Source organism: Sander lucioperca, chromosome 1 (assembly GCF_008315115.2).
Source record: "Sander lucioperca isolate FBNREF2018 chromosome 1, SLUC_FBN_1.2, whole genome shotgun sequence".
In the NCBI taxonomy this organism is placed as follows: domain Eukaryota; kingdom Metazoa; phylum Chordata; class Actinopteri; order Perciformes; family Percidae; genus Sander; species Sander lucioperca.
Window position 1 is genome coordinate 44,375,764 of NC_050173.1, and position 24,064 is coordinate 44,399,827.

Below are 24,064 nucleotides of genomic sequence, written 5' to 3' on the forward strand. Positions count from 1 at the left end.
AAACAAAACAAGACATGAGATCTGTATGTCTGTGCATCTCTGTTGGTACCTGCATCTGTGTGTGTGTGTGTGTGTGTGTGTGTGTGTGTGTGCCTACATGACGATCTCTTTGCGCGTGGTCTCCAGCATCATGTACTTGGTCCAGTCGTTCCAGTTCTCGTAGGTCTTGGACTGGTCCACAATCTTTTGGAACATCGTCCTCTTCCTGCACAGAAAGTACAAAGTACTCCAATACATCTTATCTTTCTTTATTGCCTGTTCTTTACAAGGCATACAGTCTCCTATACATCACATAACTGTCTTTGTTTTGTAGACATTATGTTTAAAAAGGTGGTGGAGCAAACTCCAACAGAAATTCATCCAGGTTTTGCTGTGTTTTGGGACAGACAATGGTAGACAATAGGTAGAATAGACAAAGTGTCTTACTTTTATTCAGTTTTGGTCCCTTTTCCTGCACATCAAAACACAATATCTTATACATCCATCTATCCTTGTCTGTTATGGTACATATGGAGTAAGAATTGTGCCTGAATAATCCACTTTTGTGTGGTTAATTTAAGTAAATTAATTAATTGTTGCCTTTTCAAAATCAATCTATGAAGTCAGTGTTTATCTTTTACTTAAATCATTCTAAAAATCTGACACTAAACAATATGAAATGCCCCTTAAATGTGTCAATAGTTAAAAGGCATTACTCTGTCGTAAATGGCTGACAAAATTGCATTCAAAGCAGTGTAATAATGTATACACAGACTGAGTTACACTAGCTACATGTGTTTAACTGCTGCTGTACTGACTTGAAGTAGAGAGCCAGGTCAGTGGCGATAATGGCGATGTCCATGAGGTGGATGACGGTGTCGTGCTGACGGCGGTTTAGATTCTGATAAATGTTCAACGACTGAAACACCAGAGAAAATCAAAAAAGTCAAAGAACAGTAATGATACCAGTTAGCTCAAGAAAGTAGAGGGGTGTCTGTCCACAGGCGGAGTGGCAACCGGGAGAGGAGGAGGACTTTTCCCGGTGGGCCGGTAGTGTTTCGAGGCCGCGAGGGCCGGTCTGATAATAGTTATACATTGCAAGTTCTTAGCAACCCCATCTGGCGACCTGGTGTAAGGCCACTGTGCCTCTGCTCAACCCGTACGGTCCTTTAATATTCCTTCTATATTCAAAACTAAAGGGGTACATACTACAGTACTGGACATTAAAATAGTATCCAACAACTGCAGCTGTCCCCATTAGCGAGGCTAAGAATTGTAGGAAAAATTACTGAATGGTAAAAAAACTAAAAACAAATGTCCTCACTGACACAGGCTAATTGAGTGGCTAGCTAAGAGAAGGGTGGGGCTTCAGCTCTTTATATTTAGGACTGTTGTATTGCTTTAAATTGTACAGGTGTTCATGTTCCCACCCCTGTATGCATGTACTGAATGTGTGTGTAAGCTGCAGCATACTTCATCTCTCAGCAGAGTCTTGCCAAACTCCAGATGGTGTCTTTCCAAGATGGAGGAGCCATGAAGCTTCGCCAGAGGATTACCAGACCTGGAAACACACAAACACAGACACAGACAGAGAGAGAGAGAGAGAGAGAGAGAGAGAGAGAGAAAGAGAGAGAGAGAGAGAGTGAGAGTGAGTTGGGAGGTTACACTGTGATAAAACATGCATGGTAAACTCAGGGTGGGCCTGGCCTGCTGTGTCCACGGCTAATGGCAGCTCTCATTAGCTCATCCATCAGCAGCTGGAGGTGTATCTGGTCAATAGCAGCTCATTGATGTTCTATGTGTGTGACGTTACCTTCACAGAAAGAGCTGAGGTCAGCTCGTCTGAACACAGGAGGAGTCGCTGCTGTCACCCAAACGTCAATGAAATCAGTCAATTAAAACAGCCTCGGAATAACCACACAGATCGAATTTACAAAATCAGAGAAATAAATTGGGTCAAGGCAGTGAGTAATACATGAAACCATATTTTGAATGTATCATATTGTATCATATCATATTTCTACTCACTGTTCACTTTGATTGTATAGATTTCTTTCATTCTTTTCAAGATTCATTTGATGTTTTTACCTCAGTTTATGTTAAACTCATAGTTTAACTTTGATGGTAGGGATCGACCGATATGGATTTTTTTAGTGCCGATGCCGATACTGATTTTTTTTCATCAGCCTTAGCCGATGACCGATACGGGCTGCCAATTTTCTTGAGCAGATATTTGGAGCCGATACTGCTTTTGCTCCCTCAATTTACATCATAAAAATGTAAACCCTGCCACACCGGATTTGTTTTCAGAATCTGCTCTGCCATTTCTTTAAAAATAATAAACAAAAACACAGATCAGTGTCACTTCTGCAATCATCTTACATTCATATCACCCAAGATTATGTGTGCAATGTGCATCATATGGATGGGTGCACTGCATATGGTTAACTGTGCAAGGGTAAAAGGCTTTCATCAACATCTACAACACAGCCTTGATGATGCATTGCTTGCTGACATATTATAAGACAGATATAATCAGGTCATCACAACATGTCCTTTGTCAACACATTTAAATAATAAAAAAAAAACAATAAACCTGAAAAGAAGCCATTTAAATAATGTGCTTGATTTGCAATTTAAGAATGCCATGGTGCTGTCTTAAATTACACTATCTGCGAATGCAGCAGACGCATATAGGCCGATGCCGATACACGTAAAAATGCAAATATCAGCCTGATATATCGGCCAGCCGATAAAATCGGTCTATCACTATTTGATGGGCTACAGCTTTCTGCACTGCAAGTCCTCCTATGAGACTTACAAGAATCTAGATTCTTTCCGAAATGAAACGACCTACCTGCTACAGTATGTATCTAATGATTGCTCTCAAACTTTTTATCTTTGTTTGTCCCCGAAGGCCAATTGGTTTTGCAGCATAAAGTGCAACTTAAAGCAAACATAAAATAATATTAGCAGAGTCAAACAGACTCAGCAGCACTGCATGATGAACAAGCATAATCGTTAGAACAGCAATCATAATAAAGATCAAAACAAAGAAAATCACTTATGAGCTACAGCTACATGCATGTTCTGTATTGCATTGTGCAGGCTCTTTTTTTAAAGGACTTGTTACTCAGCTGGTGTGTTATTGCCTCAGTAGCCTTTATGTTCTCATTCATCAAACCCTGAAGCCAATTATTGTGACAGCCTCAGTGTTCTCACACTGATTCTAATATTTGCAGTTTGATGAATCCTAAGAAGAGGCTACAACGCCTTAAAAAATTGAAACATGCACACAGAAGCTAAATAAATACAGTTTAGCAGCAACAACCACAAATAAATATAAACAGAAATCATGTAAACACAAAGCATTACATAACTAACCAATAGGTGTAAAGTCAAGTCACGTCCATTTTAAATTACATAGGCAAAAGTCACAAAGGACAGTCAAGTTCACAAATTACTTCTAAATTATTAGCTACATCTAAAACTGCTTTTCAAAAATACAAATCAAATGTATGTTTTAATTCAGACACACTCAAGCTGGAAGTCCCTGCAGGCATCGAACCTGTCAACAACATGCTGAAACACCCCCTTCTTCTCCCTTTGTCCCCCCCTGAAGCTCTTACTTCATCTGGTAGAGGTTGTTGGTTCCTCTGTGGTCAATATCGTGGCAGAGACCGGCGGTCACCATGGCCATGCACTCCAGGTCTGTGTAGTAACGCTTTAGATCACCTGTCTAAGAACACAAACACAAACAAGTCAGAAAGAGAGAGAGAGGAGATAGGGTTTATTTACACGGTCAAGTTAGGTATGAGTTTGATATCACAAATGAGAATATGCATGCCATTGCAGCACATAAACAAATGCAGCCATTTGAACTGGTTAAAAATACACACACACACACACACACACACAAAAACACGAAAAACATTTTTCCGAGTGAAAACGTCATCATTTTTTGAGGTGGGAAACTCGTGCTAGATTTTGCTAACCGAGTTTCCCAGTTGGTGACGCGTTGTTGACAACTGACGTTTGATGTAGGCCAGTGTTCGAACTATACCGTGGCCTTACTGCAATGGGGAAGTAAAAATCTTGCTGACTACATTTAAACCACTTGCATTTGCGTTATTATTATTTGTATACAGTTATGGTTGTATAAGCTTTCTCTGTATGTTGTTTGTGCTTGCTGCTGCAACAAATCATCTCTCTCATTGGGTTCGGTAACAGCAAAACAAAAACAAATGTCAATTTCTCAGAGCAGTTATTCATCTTTAGACATGCAGTTTGAATAATATAATGTCTGCATGGTTACACAACCTGACTGCATGTTTTGTGTTTATTTTCCTATTGTGATCAGTCTTTCCATGCTGTGGAGAGGTTTACGGTACTCTCTGCTGTCTGTACACACACACACACAAACCCACCCACCCACTCACTCACTCACTCACTGAGTTTTTGTATAGGATACATATACTTTTCATTATCTCATTCCAGATGAGGGAATGAAAGAGGAGGAGAAAGAATGTCACTTTGGATCACAGAGAGGGGGAAGAACAGGACGATGAAAGATGATGAGGAGGAGGAGAAGATTGGTGGAGGTGAGGGATTGATGAGGACTTATATGTGCGTGTCTCACCATCAGCAGGGTGAACATGGTCTGTCCCACGTTGAATCCGTGTCTCCAGTTGTGGTAGGTGATCCTCCTGTAGCCTTTACTGAGAGAGTATACGAACTTCACCAGGGCCTGCACAACACAGGGTTTTTCTGCTTTTAACTTATCTTTGCATGGCAGTAAAAAAAATGCAGCCCAACTAATTTAACTAACAAATTCATTATCTAACCACGCACCCACCTCTCTGGGAATGTGAAACTTGTCCACCACTTTAAGTTCATAGTACATCTTGATGCCACATTTCACAAGGTCCAGTTCACTGTGATGAAAGTCATAGAAGTGAAACTCAAAGAGCTCAACTTTCTTTGAGTCTGGCAAGACCTCTGACTGTGGAACAGAGATAGACAAATATATTCATGCTGATGTTTGTTGTGGCTTGATGTGGATCTTAGTGTGAACATTGTCACATCTAGAATAAATAAACATAGAACTGTCCTGTATTAAGGTGGAAAAATGAGGAGTCTTACAGAATAACCAACATTTTTCAGGTTTGATCTGTAAAGTCGGTATAATGTCCTCATCCCTTATAACCAACTTCACACTCCCACCTGTTTCTTTCCACCCTCACAGAGTCATGTTGCACCGTGGGAAATGCATTTATTTGTGCATGGATGATCGGATTTAAAGACATTTTGAAACACAAGCTGGATGTGTCTTGTTGTTTACCAGAATTTCTTGGAGCTCCTCCTCCTCACACTCATCCGGTTCCTTCCCCCATCTCTTCCTGGTGTCCTGGGAAAACACACAAGATCAGTGCTCACCTTGGATGAAATGGTTTAGCATCAATCACCTGACTCCTGATCTGAGGTCAAAGCGGGTCACCTTTCTCTGCTTTTGTTCTCTCCGTCTCTCTCTGTCCACTGACAAATCACCTCATAGAAAACCTGACAGCTTATTTCAGCTTATAAACAATGCTCTCCTCCTGTTTATGTCATCCATATCAACCGACTGGTTTGAGAGCGACCGGTTTTGTTCCGTATAGCACAAATATCAACGGATAAAGCATGGATTCATTCACTGTGTAAATAGGGTGTTCTGTCTCATGTTCCCATATTTACTTGAAAATACATTATTCATCCTATCCTTGGAGCACTGAATGTGGTTTTTATTTTTGTTTTAAACCAAAACCCCACTGCCCCTAATTTAAACATAAAAACTATTTATATATAAAAACATTTTCTTTGCTGAAATTGTAATTAAAGGACAAATGTGTGGTTACAAACCTGTCAAATGTGCTATTATTGTAGTCTAACATATTTTCTTCCCCTTAAATTAAACTTTACTCTCTAAGCTTTAACCCTTGTGTTGTCTTCCCGTTGACCGTGCAACTTTTAGGTTTTCTGGGACAAAATTTAAAATGTAAACTTTTTTTCTGAGACTTTTGTAGCTTTATTCCAAGTTTTTTTGTCACTTTTTCGATGTTTGCCGATTTATTTCTGCGTTTTTGTGACTTTTTGTTGTTGTTTTTCCCCACGTTTTTGAAGCTTTTTCCAACATTTTTGTCACTTTTTTCAGCGTTCTTTTATCAATTGTTTTCTTCAAATGCTTTAAAATTGAATAAAACACCAAAATTCAATGAAAATAGTGAACTAGTCATTTATTTTACTTGTGAAGAGCGTTGCAGGGAACCATCCATGTTATTTCTTTTTGACAATTTTGTTTGAACGAAACCGAAATTCCTGATATAGAAACTTTTTTTTTAAAATGGGTAAATGTTGACTCGAGGACAGCAGGGTTAGTTCATGTGGGACATGAGATATGCCTGTTGTCATTATAGCCATTTTTACATATTGTAGGAAACTCAAGCCAAGTAAAGCAAAGAATGAAATAATTAGTCATTTCACAAGGCTTTACCAACCTGCCAAAAGTACAATGATGTGGGAAAAACTAAAATCTAGAAAAAAAAGTGCACTGTTCTAATGTTCTGAAATATATAGATATTCAATCCAAAAGTCTTCGTTCGTCTTCATTTCAGCGATATATTAATCCCTGTAGAGAACCAGGGAACCTCTTTCCACATTGTTGTACTAACCAGAATGTCCTGGATTTCATCCTTGCGACACTTGACATGGTACATCACCATGTCCTGGAAGATGTCCTTCCTGTTCTCCAGCTTGTTCATCTTGTCGTAGGTGTCGGTGTTCAGCACCGACCAGCCCAGGAACTGAGTCAGAGACTGGACACAGGTGTGTGTGTGTGTGTGTGTGTGTGTGTGTGAGAGAGAGAGAGAAAGGGACATAGAGAGAGAGAGAGAGAGAGAGAGAGAGAGAGAGAGAGTTAACAGCCCATTACTGGTGGCAGGTGTCAGAAACATTTAAAAGGAAAAGGTAGGCGACACTCTCTTTCTTTCTCTTCAGCCATGGTGGCCATCACTGCTCAAGCTAACTGCCTTCTACAGTTCTAAACCGAGTGAAAACATACTGTAAATGCATCACTTACCATCAGTGGGTCAGAAGTAGAGCTGGTCAATATATCGATATTATATCGATATCATGATATGAGACTAGATATCGTCTTAGATTTTGGATATCGTAACATCATAATGTGGCATAAATGTTGTCTTTTCCTGGCTGCATTACAGTAAAGTGATGTCATTTTCTGAACTTACCAGACTGTTGTAACTGTTCTATTATTTGCCTTTACCCACTTAGTCATTATATCCACATTACTGGTGATTATTTATAAAACAAATCTCATTGTGTAAATGATATTTGATTTTCTCCATATCGCCATCAGTAGATGTATTTGCACAGGAAAAAACATTTACAGTATCAAAAGTACAAGTACTTATTGTTATTGACCTATTACTATGGGTGCATTCATGTTTTTTGTTACTATTTTATATCCTGTTGGGAAGTATAATCTATAACCATTTATTGCATTTTACATGTTGACCATATGTTTTGTACAGTAAAATCTTAATCTGCAAAGTAACGACTATACTGTAGGTGTTAAAGAAATGTAGTGAAGCACAAAGTAATGGCACAAATCTGCTTCATGTGTACAGGCTCAAGGAAAGTACAAGTACCTCAAAATTGTCCTTGAGTAAATAGTACTTAGTTACTTTCCACTGTTTGACAAACGTTACCACACACTATTTGTTAAAACATCCAATCTAAAAGCTTTGTAAACTGTTGGTCAAATACATTTCGCAGTAGAGCAATTCATTATTAACAAATCATACCCAAATGTCAAAATTACTTGTATCCCTAAAAAACGACTTTGATTTCATGGAACAGTGTAGGATCAAAATGTCCTGTTGTGTATCTTAAACTGAATTCTGAGCAGTGAGGCAGATCGAGAAACTTCAGTAAAAAGCCTCCAAGCCCAATGATAAATAATGCAGACACTCAGAATGGCCTGAGTGTATTTATAAACCAATGACTCAGGGCTGCCACACACATACACACACACACACACACACACACACACACACACACACACACACACATACACACACTCACACACACACACACACACACACACACACACACACACACACACACACAAACAGCCTGTACCTCCATCAGCGTTTCGTCCTGTTCATCAAAAGGTTTCCCATCTTTCCTGTTATAGAACGTGGCCACGCCCACTATCTCCTCCTTCTTGTTGACGATTGGCATAGACAGGATGTTCTTAATGGTCCAGCCGGAGTTGTCCAGAGGCCCTTTCTGTGCACGTACACACACACACACACACACACACACACACACACACACACACACACACACACACACACACACACACACACACACACACAGACACTTCAACATTCAGTAACTATAAATGAGAATATAGTTACTTTGATATGTTTGAGACAGTAATATATGGACTTATTTCCTACTGGGAACACTCTTTTATACTGACGAATGTAATAAAGAAAGCAGGAACCCTGCAGAAATGTAATGTGACCTTCTAAATTCACAAGAAGTATGAGGGAATCAATAATTCACCTGCTCTCTGCCCCTAAAATCTGAACATACTGCCAGAGCATTAAAGTCTTACTTTTTTTTTTTAGATGGGCTCTTAGTGAACTACTGCTGCACTTCACAGAGTGGACATGTTTAAAGCTTGGATTATATGTCAAGAACTGCAAAAAACTAGAAAATATAATCACTGTATCATTCACTGTGCAGCTTAACAAAATTAAATGAAAACTGCCATGTAGAAAAATGAAAACATCAAAGGTTGGTTCCTTCGTCATGGATATCTGGCCGAACAGCAGTTGAATGGGGTTTGATAATGACAAATGTTTCAGCAGTCTAAAACCTTCCCTTAGAAGCAAGTTAATGTATCTACAGTAGCACCATTTCGTACAAAATGCACTCTAAAGTGCTTTACAAAAGGTAATAAAAAGCAACGCATACGTACAGCAACAGAAAAGAGGGGGACAAAAAAAGATCAGCAGAAGCACTACAATTAGCAGAGACCTCTTTTGAGAGGGACTACTGTATTTTGCACACTTTTGTGTTCAGTGGTCAAATAGGAAACAAATGCAAAAAGCAATCACATTCAGACGATAAATAGTAGGTGCTGGACAGGAGAACATGTAAAAGACGGAAAGATCTGCACACTATAATTCTCCTATGAACAAATATTATATATTCATGGGAGCATTATCAGACTCTACAGCAGTGTTTTTTTCCTTGCCCCCCCCCCCCACTTATGTCTAAGAAAAGCTGAGCCCCCCCTCCCGAAACCGAAGTTGAGGTAACTCTCGAGATAGAGCCTTACTTTCTTTTTTGATACAGAGGAGTTATCAGCACTTTTACGTTTCTCCGCCATGTTTCATTCATAAAATAGTGATGCCATGGCGGGATGATAGCAGCTAGCAGCTAGCAGCTAGCAGCTGACCTGATGACAGCAGGGTCCCAGGTTAAGAGGTCCCGGAGGTTTGGCCTACTAAGTAGCCTGCCCACAATTTTAAGCAAGAACAAAAATATATAGTTTTTATACAGACTTTTGTATACATTATATATTCTAGTGTATTATCATAATTTGTTTAACGTGCAAATATTTTTTTTTTTACCTCAACCTCAAACCAGATAAAGACTTGCGCCCCCCCTGTGATCTTTGCTGTCCCCCTAAGGGGTCCCCGGACACCAGGTTGGGAACCACTGCTCTACAGTATGTTTATGTCTCATACAGGAAAAGAACACATCAGAGATATAATGCACACAGCTTGTCCCAGATCCATTTAATATAATACAGTAACTAAACAGGTTTTCAGTATGCTCACACTGGAAAACTGTCAAAATGACGCATCAAGCCAATTTTTGAGTGTGCTGTTGATGCACAATATTCCTTTACAATGCACAAAGGAAATGGAAAAGCTGCTAACAGCTGGACAAATAAGTCAGACAGTAAGATTCCAAATTTGCAGTGTGATTGAAATCCAATGCTGCACATATACAAATATCGCATCATTTCCTGTTAGGTATAAAATGGTGGAATATGTTGGCTTTTTTGTATACTGTACATATAGCTCAAACTATATACTTTGATTATTAGTACATAGCATGGTTGGATTAGGGACCCACAGTCAAAAGAGCAGATAGACTGGTAGACAGATAAAATAAAATAAAATGAATACATTTTAAATGATAAATTCATATATAACACGTTTTTTTAGTTTAACAAAAATGTTTAGCCCTCTTGAAATATTTTCTCAGCCAAGTACCCCCTTGAACAGCACAAAATATTTTTGTTAAACTAAAAAAACGTATTATATATGAATTTAAAACCGGTTTAGGATAAACAACAGCCTTGTATCTGAAAAACACTTAGGGTAAATGCTAGCCTACATTTCAAATGTTTAGAATCCATCACTGAATTCATTCGTTCTTATAGTATTATTATTTTAGGAATAATGCATAAAAAAATCTCACGTACACCCAGCAATACTCCAAAGTACCCCCTTTCGAGAAACGCTATTTAACGTGACTCTAACACTTCCTTTGCTTGCTCGTGAGATAAATTACAACGCATCATTACAAAATAACTCCTGCGGTGGAGCTTTTTTTGTTTTTAAAGATTCTTTTTTGGGCATTTTTAGGCCTTTTTTCAAAAGGACAGCTGAAGACATGAAAGGGGACAGAGAGGGGGAACGGCATGCATCAAAGGGCCGCAGGTCGGAGCTGAACCCAGGCCCTCTGCGTCGAGGAGTAAACCTCTATATATGCACGCCCGCTCTACCAACTGAGCTATCCGGGTGCCCAGGAGCGGTGGATTTTAAGTTAACATTCAGACCCTAAATGTCAGCAGTGCAGGTCCAGGATCCATGTATGAGCAGGCACAATGGCATTCAGAAACAGAGCATAATAATAAGGATAAATACAATGGGAACTTCATAGCCCTCAGGAAACTAGTTTACATTAAGAAGAGCAGAGAATGGGGAACATTTATGCAGTTTGGGCTGTATGGCAGAATCGTTCCTTGTTCCCTGGTGGTCTCTTATGGTTCACAGAGAGCCCATTATATAGCTAAATTACTTTTTGAATACATTATTCCAACATATACTCTCAGTTCTATTTCATTCACATCACTCAAGAGTGAAGGCTCACATATAATGCCATTACTGTAATCTGACTGCGATATGCTAATGTCATCTATTACTTTACATAAAAAAATCAGATTACAGATAAAGGGGCAAAATTGCTCTCTTCTGCCACGGCAACAACTAGTCTAGAGGTCCATAAATAAATATATAAACGTGATGTTGGCGGTACTATATGTAGGCATTCCTGGATAAATAAATTCATAAGAACAAATAATAGGAATCCAAATAATGCAATACTGGTTGCGGATGGTCATCTTTGTACTGCGCTTTGGATAAAAGTGTTTGCCAAGAGAATAAATGTAAATATATAACTGTTAATAATTAGTATACTTTCATTTACTTGCATATTGATTAAAATTGTTAGCAAAGTAACGGTTTAATACATTGCTTTTGTAGTCATCTAAAGAGGCTGGAGGAATTGACAACTGTGTCAGAAAGCAGAAGCTTGGTTTTAAAATTACATTTATTTTTACCTTCCCTGTAGAAAGAAATGTTTTAGCTACTGCACCTTCTTTTCACTAGACAATTACGCAACATCTTCTAAAGAGCACACTGCAGGCTTGATGAAAAACTTGTACCATGTAACTTGATATTGTACAATCGTTGTCTTGGTGATTTTGATTTGATTTTGTTTTTGTCTTAAACTTGTATTGCCACTAAGTGGCTTTTTTTTTTAAAAAAACATTTTTTTAACAAGTAGCCTGGTTGACACCAGACCCTTCTCAGTTGTAACTGAGAGTGGGTCTGGGGAAGGTTCATTCACAGCTCATTTCCAAAGGGGCGTCACCAACGGATGCCGCTCAAATGCCTCTGGGTGCAATTGGATAGTCCTTCTACCAATCAGACCAACAATCTGGGTGACGTAGCAGCGACAGTGGCATCAACGGGTTGCTGCTCTTCGGTGGCCGTCATGTTGAATGTAAACAAAAAGCTGCTCGCCGTCGCTGTGCTATCGTCATCGTGTAAAGCCCGCCTCAACGGTTGTGATTGGTGCCTCGATTTGGAAAAAATGGAAATGGGCTTGAATGGGAATGGAAAATCTCAAATTTGCCAGAAGTTTGTCAGGGTTTTCCCAGGCTACTTAACCAGTGCTTCCTTGAGAAACAAAAAAAAGGTGCAGCCATCTTACCTGGAAATTGAAAAAATCATCTTCGGCTGCATTCATTATGTTACAAATCTGTGGGAAAAAGGGAAATAAGAAGAGGTAAAGTTGAGGATGATGACATTTGATGAGAGTTGCTGCGATGTGAGGGGGTTGATTTTAGTTTAGGTGATAACAAAAAACATGTATACTGCGAATTTAAAACTAAAATGAATTCCCAGTTTAATAGTAGTTCGGGTTTGGCAGGAATAAGAATAAGAAAGTGGCTAGAACAGCAGGACATCTTCGTTCAAATGTTCTCACATGAACACTCCACCTTCTCCTTTCTGGGTCGAAGGACCACATGTTCATATGTTATGTTCAGGAGTTGACAGAGTTGTATCGCCCCACAGTGAATCTATTCAAAACCCCTTGTGTCACTTCCGAAACCATTAGTGTCAATCTGACATGTCTTTTTCCCCTCAATTTCTAAAAAGGTGGCTCAGTGGAGAAATCAATTTTTCACCTTTTAAATGATGCAGAAGAGGAAAAAAGGGAGAAGATGAGGGAGGGAGGAAAGATGATATAGAGTTAAAAAATGACAGTGGCAAAGACAATGAGAGGACAGGACAGGAGGAGGACAGACGGGATGAAGCAGAAGGAGGGATGGATAGATAGATGAGTGACGGCAGGCTCAGCGGTTTGGGAAAAGCACAGTGATTAATTACAACGGCTGCAGAAATTACAATTATACATCATGGCAGCGTGTGGCTGAACACTTTTCATTTCCACAACGGTGTGCACACTGACAACTGTGTAATAAGGCCTAATGGCGTTCTGCTCGAATGACCACCCGCAGCTTCCGTTGGAGATGTTTTGGAAATAAAAGATATTTAAAAAGGACACTGGTTTTACAGTACATGCACTCCTGCACAGAGGAAAAGAACCTTCTTCTCTAAAAGTCAGAGTGAGGAATTAGGATTTTGTTCTAAGCTAAAACTTTTGGTACTCACTGATTTTCAAAACAAATTCAATCTCTCAAATAAAGATGGATTTGTATAGACATTTTCCTGTCAGCCATCTTAATGCTCACAATTGGTGATTGGGTAAAGATAAGCTGTCACAAAGCTATGAATATAACTGGATGGATCTAAATTATGATCCTTAGTCCCGCTTTATAATGTCCATTAATATACGCTAGACTAATCTCAATAATTAGTGCCTCCAGGAGTTTTTCATTATCTTATAAGTATTATTACATACCACTATTATTATTATTATTATTATTATTATTATTAGAACTACATTTGCAGCAGAATTCCTGCAACAAAATTTGAGACAATTTTGAATTATGGGATCAACTGTTAAAAGATTTTTAAGTCAGCTGCAGATGTTAAATGTGTTTAAAAGGGCAGTTGTTTAGAGAGCACACTGATAATCATAACATGTAATATACTGCATTGAGAGTGAACATTAATTTAGAAGGAAAGACCTGTTTATGGGCAGTTGAGTCATTAGCCGCCAATCCTGCGGTTAGCTAGTCAGGAATTTCACTTTTCCCCGTAGGTTTCTACCTACGGTAATTGCTGAAATTGCCAATTCACGCAGGACTGCGTCAAGGACCTTAAGAGGTACTGAAAATTCTTTCTATTGGCTGTTGGCGATCTCCACAGTTGATGACTTGTTGAACTCTCTGCAGTTTTTAATTCTGACCGTGCCGAATACGATCAGAGCAACACACTCTGTGCCTATGATTAAAATCTGTAAATCCCTCACACTGACATTTAAAGTCCCAAATGGACCCAATGGTGTTGGGATCTCCGTTCCACTCGTTTGATCAAATCTGCTTAAAATTGGCCAGAAATTACTGCCTTGTATCGTCAGATAGTTTGTTGTTATTACTACACTTAAGTGCATCGAGCCCCTGCAGAACAGAGCTGTCACTGTTCAACCTGCTCGCTGGCCATTTACGGGATGGGAACTTGTTTCATTTTGCACTGTTTAATTAATGTATTGTTATCGGTTGAGATAACATGATGCTGCTAGATCATTCTGTCACGGTACGAGAATGTTCTTGTGACACAAACTACATTTGAGGTATTATGATCATTTCACAATTTTGTATGAGATCTGTTCAAAATCTCAGAGCAATCGTAAAATAAAGGAGGAGGACAGGAGCTCTACAGAAAAGCAGACACTGACCAGTCCAGTCTCTGCTACGTAGGTAGGTAAACCGCTGACCAGGACCCAGTGATCTGCTGGAGGATTCCTGGGGATGAACACAACATGACAAGTAGAAAACTCAACTGTTTGAAAAACAACCTGAAAACAAAATAATCATGTAAATGACTTTCCTGTTGGGTGTTAATACAAATGTCACTCTGCCAGCGTGAAATGAATTTCATGTAAAATCATTCAAATTAATTAATGCATGCACAACGTTCAATGTACACAGGTGAGATTAGTCTGCATGTTTGAACAGTAGTTATTACTGTTTACAAGAGCAACAATGGTGGAGAATTGAAAAAAAGCAAATGTAGATGCTAAGGTTATCCTTCATGAGGTAAAACGTAAACCATGTTTGGTTTTGTGAGGGAGGAAGAGACGTCACTAATATCCTGTTGTTATCTCTCTGATGACCATTTTCCAAACACCTTAAATGTGCGGCATTGTGTGTATCTTTGAGTTCTAACAAACGGTTAAATGTGTTTCCTTCCTCATAAAACATTTGCATTTTTCTTAAAATGTTAAAACCTTCATTGTTGCAGTCTTCTTGCCTGACTTTGTGTTCGCATTGCTTAGTTTCTTGGAAACGTCACGGCCCCACTGTACATCAGCGTGATAGAGTAATTGGCAGGAATGTGTAGTGTTCACCACGTAGATGTGCGTCCAAAGTGCACAACAACAAACAAAATGGCAGCCCACACATTAAGGCCATGTCCACACGTACCAAAACAATCTTTTTTTCCCCCGTCTTCCCTGGCATCGTTTCAGGCATGTTTGCGTCCAAACGGATCTATTTGTAAATGACTCAACACGCTACTTCATATTCCAGGCCTATAGGCGGCGCTGTTTCTGCTACAGAAATTCACCAAAAATGGAGAAGAAGAGGCAGAGCATGCGCATAAAGCTTGCGCGTTGTATACAAACAGACAGTAGAAGAAGAAACCAAACCTTAAACCCTAACCCTAATAGGCTCAATATCTTCTAGCATGTAGTCCGCCATTGTTGTTGTTATGAGACGTCGTCGCGGGATTTCAAGTATGCGGCCTCGCCGTCCAAATGAAGACGCAAGGGCGGCGTTTTTGAATGTTTTCACCGTGGGACCAGGTTTCAAAAAAGTGCGTCTTCACGCAGTGCATTTACAGGATTCGTTTGGACGATCGGCCAAAACGATGCAAAACATGTGCGTTTACACCGAAAAGCGTTTCCGCGTGGATGGCCCCTGAAGAATTGCTTCGTAGCATGACAAATGGTCAAACACTTCACAGGTTATGTTTAAATTAGAGCTCTTTCGTGACTTACGGTATGACTTTGATGTCCTCTTTGCCATGCAGGATGTAGTCAATCAGTTTGTAGAAGATAATTTCCTTGAAAAGACACACAAATTTAAAATTAGAGAGCCATGAAATGCTCCCAACACAGAGCACTTATCGAGTATCGCATCGTATTGCATGACAATATTGACACTTGATTAAGGTCAGACAAAAATGTAATAGTTTTTATATTATTAGTTATTTGTATGCAAAAATAAATACCATTTATGGTCACTGCATGCACACGTTTGTGGACTTAACCCTAATAAAAAAATTTACCCAAACTTTAGGAAAAATTATTAATCTAGCCAAAATACTTTCAACCTAATCCAAACAAAACTGAAAGTCAAAAGTCTAACTAGCAGAGACTGCAGTGCTCATTACATCCCACAGTGGGAAAGTGTTGACAGAACAAACAACATACTGTACTGATAATTTAGCTATTCCTAAAGCTGATCTCAAGTTTGTCTTGAGGGTGGCGATGGATTAAAGTCATTGACCCAGTACAACTGTGGGCAGTGGTGTCCTAAAGGTTGAAGAAGTGAGCTTGTGACCGGGAGGTCGTCGGTTCAATCCCCAGACCGATGGGATAAAATCTTAGCAAGGCTTAAGCTGCTCGGTGGCCAGCAGATCACACTGTGGTTGTACTGGGCAGCTTCCAGGTATGAATGTGTAACTGAGCATGAATTTGCTTAACAGGTGACATGGAAATATAGCCACTAGTTGTTGATATCTTGGAAAATTAGTGCTGATGGTGGTGACAGAAATAAAGTCACCAAAACAAACAAAAAAAAAAAAAAGATTAAACCTCTGTGGAACATTGCATGGACATTCTTCATAGGTTGTAGAGTTACCTTCTGGTGCATAAGTGAGGTTCAAGGCGACATTTTGAACTGATGGTAAGCTAGTAGCTAGTGCTGTCAAACGATTAAAATATTTAATCGTGATTAATCACATTAATGTCAAAGTTAACTCGCAATTAATCGCACATTTTTATCTATTCTAAATGTCCCTTGATTTCTTTTTGTCCCATTATTTTTTCTCATTTTAATGCTCTTATCAACATGGAAAAGTGGATCGGCTTGCTTTGTGCTTTTGTCGCCTGGCTTTGGGGGCGGAGAATTGGCATCAGCTGTGTGCTTGGCCATCAAGTGGTATTTCAGACTGGACGCGCTGCGATGATAGCTCAGTTCACAACGGCAAAACACACAGATCACTTTGGTCCTGTCAATGGAACCATTTGGCAACTTTTTAAAAGTAAACTTTCCATTCAGAATCTTATTGGCATCCATTTCGGCGTCTCGCGCTCGCCATCCACTCAAAACGTAACGTTAGCCTACTACTCTTTGGCCGGCTCACAAGCCCAAACAAGTGTGTGCGGCGTGCCTGTTGTTATGTTTCAGGTCTAGCTAGATCCGGTGTGGTGTTGTAGTTTTTCTAACGTTACTAGTTGTTGCAACAGCATGTGAAAAAAAACTACAACGTTTGCTAGGCCAAAAAGAATGTTAATCTCGCGATAAAAGAACTGACGCCGTTAAAATGGGTTTGCGCTAACGCCGTTAATAACGCGTTTAACTGACAGCACTACTAATAACACTAGCAGTAGTGGTAGTAGCAGTGGTTCATATTTTTCCTCACCCTGCCATCAGGAGTTTTGGGTCCATCGTATGGTGGAACTTCTCCCATCTGGACTGGCCACAGGTCAAAGAACTCCTTCACACAGAGAGAGAGAGAAAACCAGAAGGTTTAGAGAGGGCAACATAGCTGATACGGCTTCTTCTTTTGTGTCATTATTCACATCCTAGACCATCATTCTGTCTGAAAATGGTAACCCTAGCAGCCTCTTTAGAGTGTGTACTATGTTTTTGTTCTGTCTTCAAAAAGTTCAGTTTCCAAAACTAAAAAAAAAAAAAAAACAGCTCAAAGCTGAGCTACTAGTTTTGTTTATTTTTAAGTGCTTTATTCATGAAACTCAGTGTTAGCAGACAACCATCTGTGTCGGCAGACAACATGTGTTTGTTCTCAGATAGCAGGTGTTAGGAATCAACTGGCAGCTGCTTGTAATTAGGTGACAAGCACAGCCAGTAAGTAGAATTTATGACAACATGTTAGTTATCACAAATATGCGGGGATTGTACGACACTGATCAGAAGATGGTTTTGAGTGTTACTTCTTTCATTGGCACGAGGGCTTGAAGCAAAGTAAAACTAGTGCAGATTAGGCAGAGAAGCCCCAAAGGAGTTTCTGAAAATATCTCTTCCCAAAAGAGGAGGAGAAGAAACAGAAACAGATCTCATCAAAACCTCAGTGGGAATGAGAACCATAGAAGGGCATAATTAATAAGCAACGGATGCTTCAGTTTAAAATCCGTAAAAGTGTATTATTATATATAGTTGTGGTTTTTCCACGATGTCAAGGTTCAAGCTTCTCAAGACCAAAATCAAGCCCTGAATGTAGAGTATTGCTCCCCAATCTGCTTTTACATTAAGGTATAAGTCATCTGACTGCCTAAGCTTAATTTAGGTTTAGGTGACCTGTACCGACAACTGGAAATGATCATATATTTGATGCAACTTGACAATCTAAAACAATGTGTCACAGATGGGGATCTACCCACCGCTCGCTGACCTCTTTATTCATTGTTTGGTTTGTTTTCCAGCTTATCCTCAACACTGGATGTGTGTATGCATGGTAACCCACCTTGGTCTTGGTCATGTCCAGCAGACCCACGGAGTAACGGTCACAGTTGAGGAAAGCTCTGACTGTGTACAAGGCCTTGTGGAACTGCCTCTCTATGTCTGTCAGCTCTTCAAACACCTTGCTGGCCGACCACAGCAGCACCTGGATAAAAGGAGTGGAATACAACACAAAAATGAACAGCTTCAAAGCTCATGCACACCACCAGTCACGCAACCAGCCCTGTCTCGGAAAATGTATGTTCCCATTCAATTAAATTGCATTCTCAATTACGTTTTGAGGGAAATATTTGAGGGACATATTTTCATTTAATTAATCAAATGTTTAAAACTGGGACTGTTTCACAATGTGCGCCTGTCGCTGGTACGAGGAGGTTGAAACAAATATATATATATATATATATATATATATATATATATATATATATATATATATATATATATATATATATATATATATATAAAAGGAGATAATAAGTTTCCCTGGAGACGTAATTGAAAACTGCAGTTTAGTTGTATAGGAACATACAACAGGGTTTTCACCCCAGATCCTGAGGTTTAACACAGAAATCCTCCTACTGTCTTTTCTTGTACTTGTCTCCAACACATTTCTGTTACAGTTTGTGCTTTCACAGTCAGAACGAATTGAGGCATCTTGCCAATAACACCAGTCGGTTGTATGACTCTCTTTGCATCTTTATTTTTGTCTTCCTTTGGAACACATATGTATGTCATCCAGAGTGAAAAATAAATTACACTTAGACTTAGACTTAGATTTCTCTTCCAGAGTAATTCAGATGCCAAGGGAAAGAAGTATATGAAATGCTGCATGCTCTGCAGTCTCACCTGTCCCCTCCTGGTCTCACAGTTGTGCAGGTAGCTCAGGTGGAAAACTCTCAGGATCAGGTTGGCAAAGTTGAGATACTTGTTTAGGGTCTGGAAGAAAACAGCACACACTTTGAATAAAACTGAGAAATGGATGTGATTACCTCTTCAAAACTAATGGTTTAAATATCTTATACTCATTCCCCTTCAAGAAGTGTGTGTGTGTGTGTGTGTGTGTGTGTGTGTGTGTGTGTGTGTGTGTGTGCGCGTGTGTGTGTGTGTGTGTGTGTGTGTGTGCACGCGTGTGCATAAGAGTAAGTTTGTACGTTTGTGTGTGCTGGACAGACGTTTTTTTTTTTTTTTAAATAACATTTAATTTATTTCAAAGGCCCACTGACAATATTCAGTTGCCAATTATTCTGTGCCATCAGTCAGAGCAGGTGACACATTTCAAATGGCAGATCATTGTTGAGTCACAAAATAACCACTGCATAACACTGCATGTTTGACAGGTGATATTAAACCAAAAAGGTAACATTGTCTCGTCTTTCTTGACAAAGACAACGTATCATTTTTCTGTGTGGTATTTGGACTGTATGCCACACAAAGCTTTCAGCTGAAGTAACATACCTTCAGGGAGCTACAGCGTTGTTTAGCAGTGGCTGAGAATAGCCAAGTGATTTAATGTAAGTCCACTCTTTGATTTAGAAATTATTCACAACTTAAACATCTGACTGACTTTGTCATTACATAGGAATTGGCAGTGCTTTTTCTCAGTTTAGCCTTCCCTTGTGACTCTTTGATCATGATGGCCTAGCCATTTGCACCCACTGCAAATCTATTTCTCCAAATGTTCTCGGAAGGGCCTCGCATGGTGGAAAAATGTTCTCCTTTTCACAAAGAATTAGAATTGTTAGTTATGATTTGGGAGGTTTTCAATTTGTGCAGCAGTACATCAGCTGAGTTCAGGAGACTTGAACACCAGCTGCTGCTGCTGCTGCTGCTGCAGGCCAGAGCAGCAGGAAGGCTGGTGGTTTTATGCAAATACAATCCACATGAGTTGTTGTTTGGAACGAAATTTTGGGTAGAGGCAACAAGGTCTTCAATACATGATAATTCAGCGGTAAGGAGTCTGACTTGAACATATTCACAATGCATCCCTAATATTCCCAGATAGGATTTAGATTTACTCCTGGGTGCAAACAGCCTGTGATCAAGATTTCCTCACTCTTGTTCTTATCACTTTGTATTTTTCACTTACATGTGGATCCACATGCAGATTATAAATTGGAATAATTCAACAAATGTAAGGATATTGCAATCAATGGACTCTGTGAATGTATTTCTAGTTTACCGTTTGTCATCAGCATGTTATCACGTTAACAGGGTTCATATAAAGTTATACAGTCACCCATGATATTAGTCAAATTGACAGCAGGTCCTGGGATGCAAGCACCAATAAAGCAGGAAAATACTGCAGATTAGTTGCAAAAGCAAGGAAGTAGGGACATAACTGACACTAAAGCTGCATCTGTGCCATATAGATTTATGCGGCTTTTATAACAGCCCTCATAAACTATTATTGTAAAGTTGGGTAGACTGAGTTTCATTGCTTTGGATCACTGTCCGGTCAGGCAGCCAATAACAGAGAAAGTTTGGAGAAGTGACATAAAGCATGACAAAAGTAAATAGAAAGGGAAAATACATTAAAGCCGAGGGGGAACCTTTTGTTCCTGCACTGGTTTCGTTTTTTTTAGGCACGTTGTAACTGGTTGTGAAAACAGCTCTATAAAGCTTAAAAATGTATTATATCCAAGTGACTGAATCACTAAAATAAAGAGTACTGGGGGTGAATTTCCAAGACAGACAGTATTAGATGTTACCTCTTCATCCTTCGCAGTGAAGCGCGGCCCATCTGACTTGTTGAGGGCCATCATGACGGCCACCATGTCTTTACCGTTCATGATGGGGATGGCTAGGACGCTCTTTGTCTTATATGCAGTCAGCTCGTCCACAAAGTCACTGTAATGAGCACTCTGTAAAGAGAAGGGGGAGAAAGAGAGAGAGAGAGAGAGAGAGAGAGAGAGAGCATGGGATTGTATTTAATTGCCTGCTCTTTGCCCCTGCATCCTTCAAACCTTCCAGACTCAGCTTTGATGAACACACCACTTCCATCCATAAACGCTGCGAGCAAAGACTTTCCATTATCCACAAACTCAAGGCTCTCTCTGCTGCACTCCACCTACTGCTCGTCCTGTACAGCAGGGGTCATCAATTGTGTTCTTCCAGGGGCGAGACAGAGGAAGAGCGGCTCATTAACTGCCAAGAAGGAACAAAACCTACAGAGAGCGACCCTCTGGGGACCAACATTGGTGACAGAGTCCTGATTTGGGTAAGGCAGGCTGTGAGTTGTTTTTTTACTATAACAACTGCACTACTCTCTGGTAGACAAACTATAGAATGTTGAAACACCAACAAAATACTGTTGGCATTGCTGTACTTCAATATATTGTCATTTATCTGCTGATATATTGTATACGGCAATACCGATACATCTGTAATGTGCTAATATCAGCTGGGACTTTATCTGCCTCCTTACCGACGTCACACTCACCCACAGGAGAAAATCAAACATTTGCGTCGTTCAAGTTTCATCCTTCAGACACAGAAAAATGAATACTGCTGCCATCACATGCAAAGCAAGGAATCAGAACAGCAACTCAAACCCTCTTCAGATAGATATCCTGGATCTGCGAAACAAAAGAGCTTTCAACAAATCAATGCCCTTGTGACTGTGTGTGTAACAAAACGTAGGAGAGTATAAAAGTGCAGCATGTTTCACTGAAGTGCAGACCTGTGTCATTCTTGGTTTTAAGTTTTAAATGTGTGCACCTGTTTGAACATTAAAAATATAGATTATAAGTATTCTGCATCCTGCACCTACTAAATTAGTGAATCATTCTTTTTTATATATGTATTTGTCTTTTTCTCTCTGCATAGGTGTCGGTCTGAGGTGTGGCAGTAGTCCAGGAAATGAAGGGGAAAATCACTATGAGAGAGAAAAGGCTGATCCTTGATCAGCAGCATACAGGAGCTGATTCAACTGCAGCCTTACACAGCTTACAAATAAACCTGTTCCAAAGATTCAGGCAGTTTGACAGCTTGTTACTGGGTGACCTTTGACCCCCTAAAGCCCGGAGAAGTCTTCATCCCGCTTGTTATCCTCAGCTGAAGCTTTGCCTTGACCTTTGCCCAGCAGCTCAACAATTTGGAAGCATAATCGAAGCACAAGTTGTATTTTGATTTAAAAAAACACAAATTATTCATTTATATACCTTATTCATGTATCTCAACTCTTCCGTTGGGTTTTACTGGGGGATAAGGGAAATGACTATGTAGGTAGGACAGAAAGTAAACTCTACAGTCCATGGTTAGACCTGTAATATTTGTCACTGTAGGCTATTTTATATCTAAACAGCCATTTGTTAAATAAATATGGTAAATGAGCAATGAGAAACTTTCTGTCTCCCTTCCATGAAATGTATGAATTTATATTTGTAAATGAATAATAAATGCAAATAAATACAGACATGTATTTAATGTAAATACATACATATCAAATACATTTGGTGGATTCAAGGGTGCTCCAGGGTTGCAACATTTCCATGGGAATTAATGGAAATACCAACAGTAAATAATAGGAATAAAATGGAAATATAAGTGGTAACAGCTGGCTAGCAAAAACTAGCAGAAGGTGTTAACAAGTTATAAACAGTGCGTCGCTTTAGGCTACCATCTACTGGTTCACTGAAATATCAAAAATATAAAATATATTCACTCCAGTAATATAATCAAAAGTTACATTAACGCATGTCGTCCTTTGGCTCGGACAGTGCAGTAGTGTTGGCAGTTACAATGTATTAATGGGATGCTGGCAAATGATCTGTACATGCAGTGTCAGAGTGTAATTTCCCCCAAATAAGTTCACTATTAAATTAAAAAAGTACCATTTTTCTATTGAAATTGGTCAACATTTTCAAAATTCCTGACCCGAACTTTCCTTATTAATTTACCGAAAATTTTCCAACACTTTGCAACCCTACTCTGCTCCAGCAGAGAAAAATAGAATAGATTAAAGGTGCGTTATTGTGCTGAGTCTGTGAAAATGGCTCAAAGCCCATGTGACCTCTGGGAGTAATCTGGGATCGCTCTAATTCAGGACAGATTAACCGGCTTCATCTGCAGCCTGCCTCGCTGACACCCTCCGCCTTCCTCACACATACACCGCTCGATTAACCACACCTCAAATAGCAGTCAGAGTTATGAGTTTGTAAATTGTGTGGTTATTAAATTGACTTTGAAGGAGGCAGGGATAGAAGAATGGGGAGAAATGAGGCCAGCTGTTGCTCACTACATAATCCCAGTGACACATAATCCCCACCTTCCACCTACGCACAAGAATCCTGACTGGTTGGCCGGCCTGCACTAGATTGGACCAGGATGGAAATAGAGTGTCTGCATTACTCTGAAAGGCCATCATCGGTGCATTAGCATCATAAAGACAACCAATTAAATGGAAACATCAACTCCGTCACTGCGACTGAGGAAACTGAAGCTCGGAGGCTTTGATATCGTTCCAGTTGCCGCATTTCCCGTCCTGCTTTCATGTGTTTGTGTGAGGCGTGACGTATAGAGGTTTTGCACAGCACGATG

The 24,064-nt window shown here is 39.6% G+C and overlaps 1 protein-coding gene across 5 annotated transcripts in view; it reads right to left on the minus strand.

Annotated features, from left to right (window-relative positions):
* pde6a (phosphodiesterase 6A, cGMP-specific, rod, alpha) overlaps positions 1–24,064 on the minus strand; it is a 39,783-nt gene that overhangs the window by 11,220 nt on the left and 4,499 nt on the right. For all 5 annotated transcript variants that reach the window (XM_036004757.1, XM_036004753.1, XM_031317225.2 and 2 more), the window contains exons 4-19: positions 21,235–21,387; positions 19,373–19,462; positions 18,531–18,671; positions 17,469–17,543; positions 15,820–15,884; positions 14,497–14,563; positions 12,343–12,390; positions 8,176–8,325; positions 6,687–6,830; positions 5,321–5,386; positions 4,835–4,981; positions 4,619–4,726; positions 3,609–3,718; positions 1,453–1,540; positions 798–898; positions 98–205 (exon numbers count right to left, since the gene is read on the minus strand). In XM_036004757.1, the coding sequence (XP_035860650.1) occupies positions 98–205; positions 798–898; positions 1,453–1,540; positions 3,609–3,718; positions 4,619–4,726; positions 4,835–4,981; positions 5,321–5,386; positions 6,687–6,830; positions 8,176–8,325; positions 12,343–12,390; positions 14,497–14,563; positions 15,820–15,884; positions 17,469–17,543; positions 18,531–18,671; positions 19,373–19,462; positions 21,235–21,387 (1,661 nt within the window). The remainder of the gene's footprint in view (positions 1–97; positions 206–797; positions 899–1,452; positions 1,541–3,608; positions 3,719–4,618; positions 4,727–4,834; positions 4,982–5,320; positions 5,387–6,686; positions 6,831–8,175; positions 8,326–12,342; positions 12,391–14,496; positions 14,564–15,819; positions 15,885–17,468; positions 17,544–18,530; positions 18,672–19,372; positions 19,463–21,234; positions 21,388–24,064) is intronic.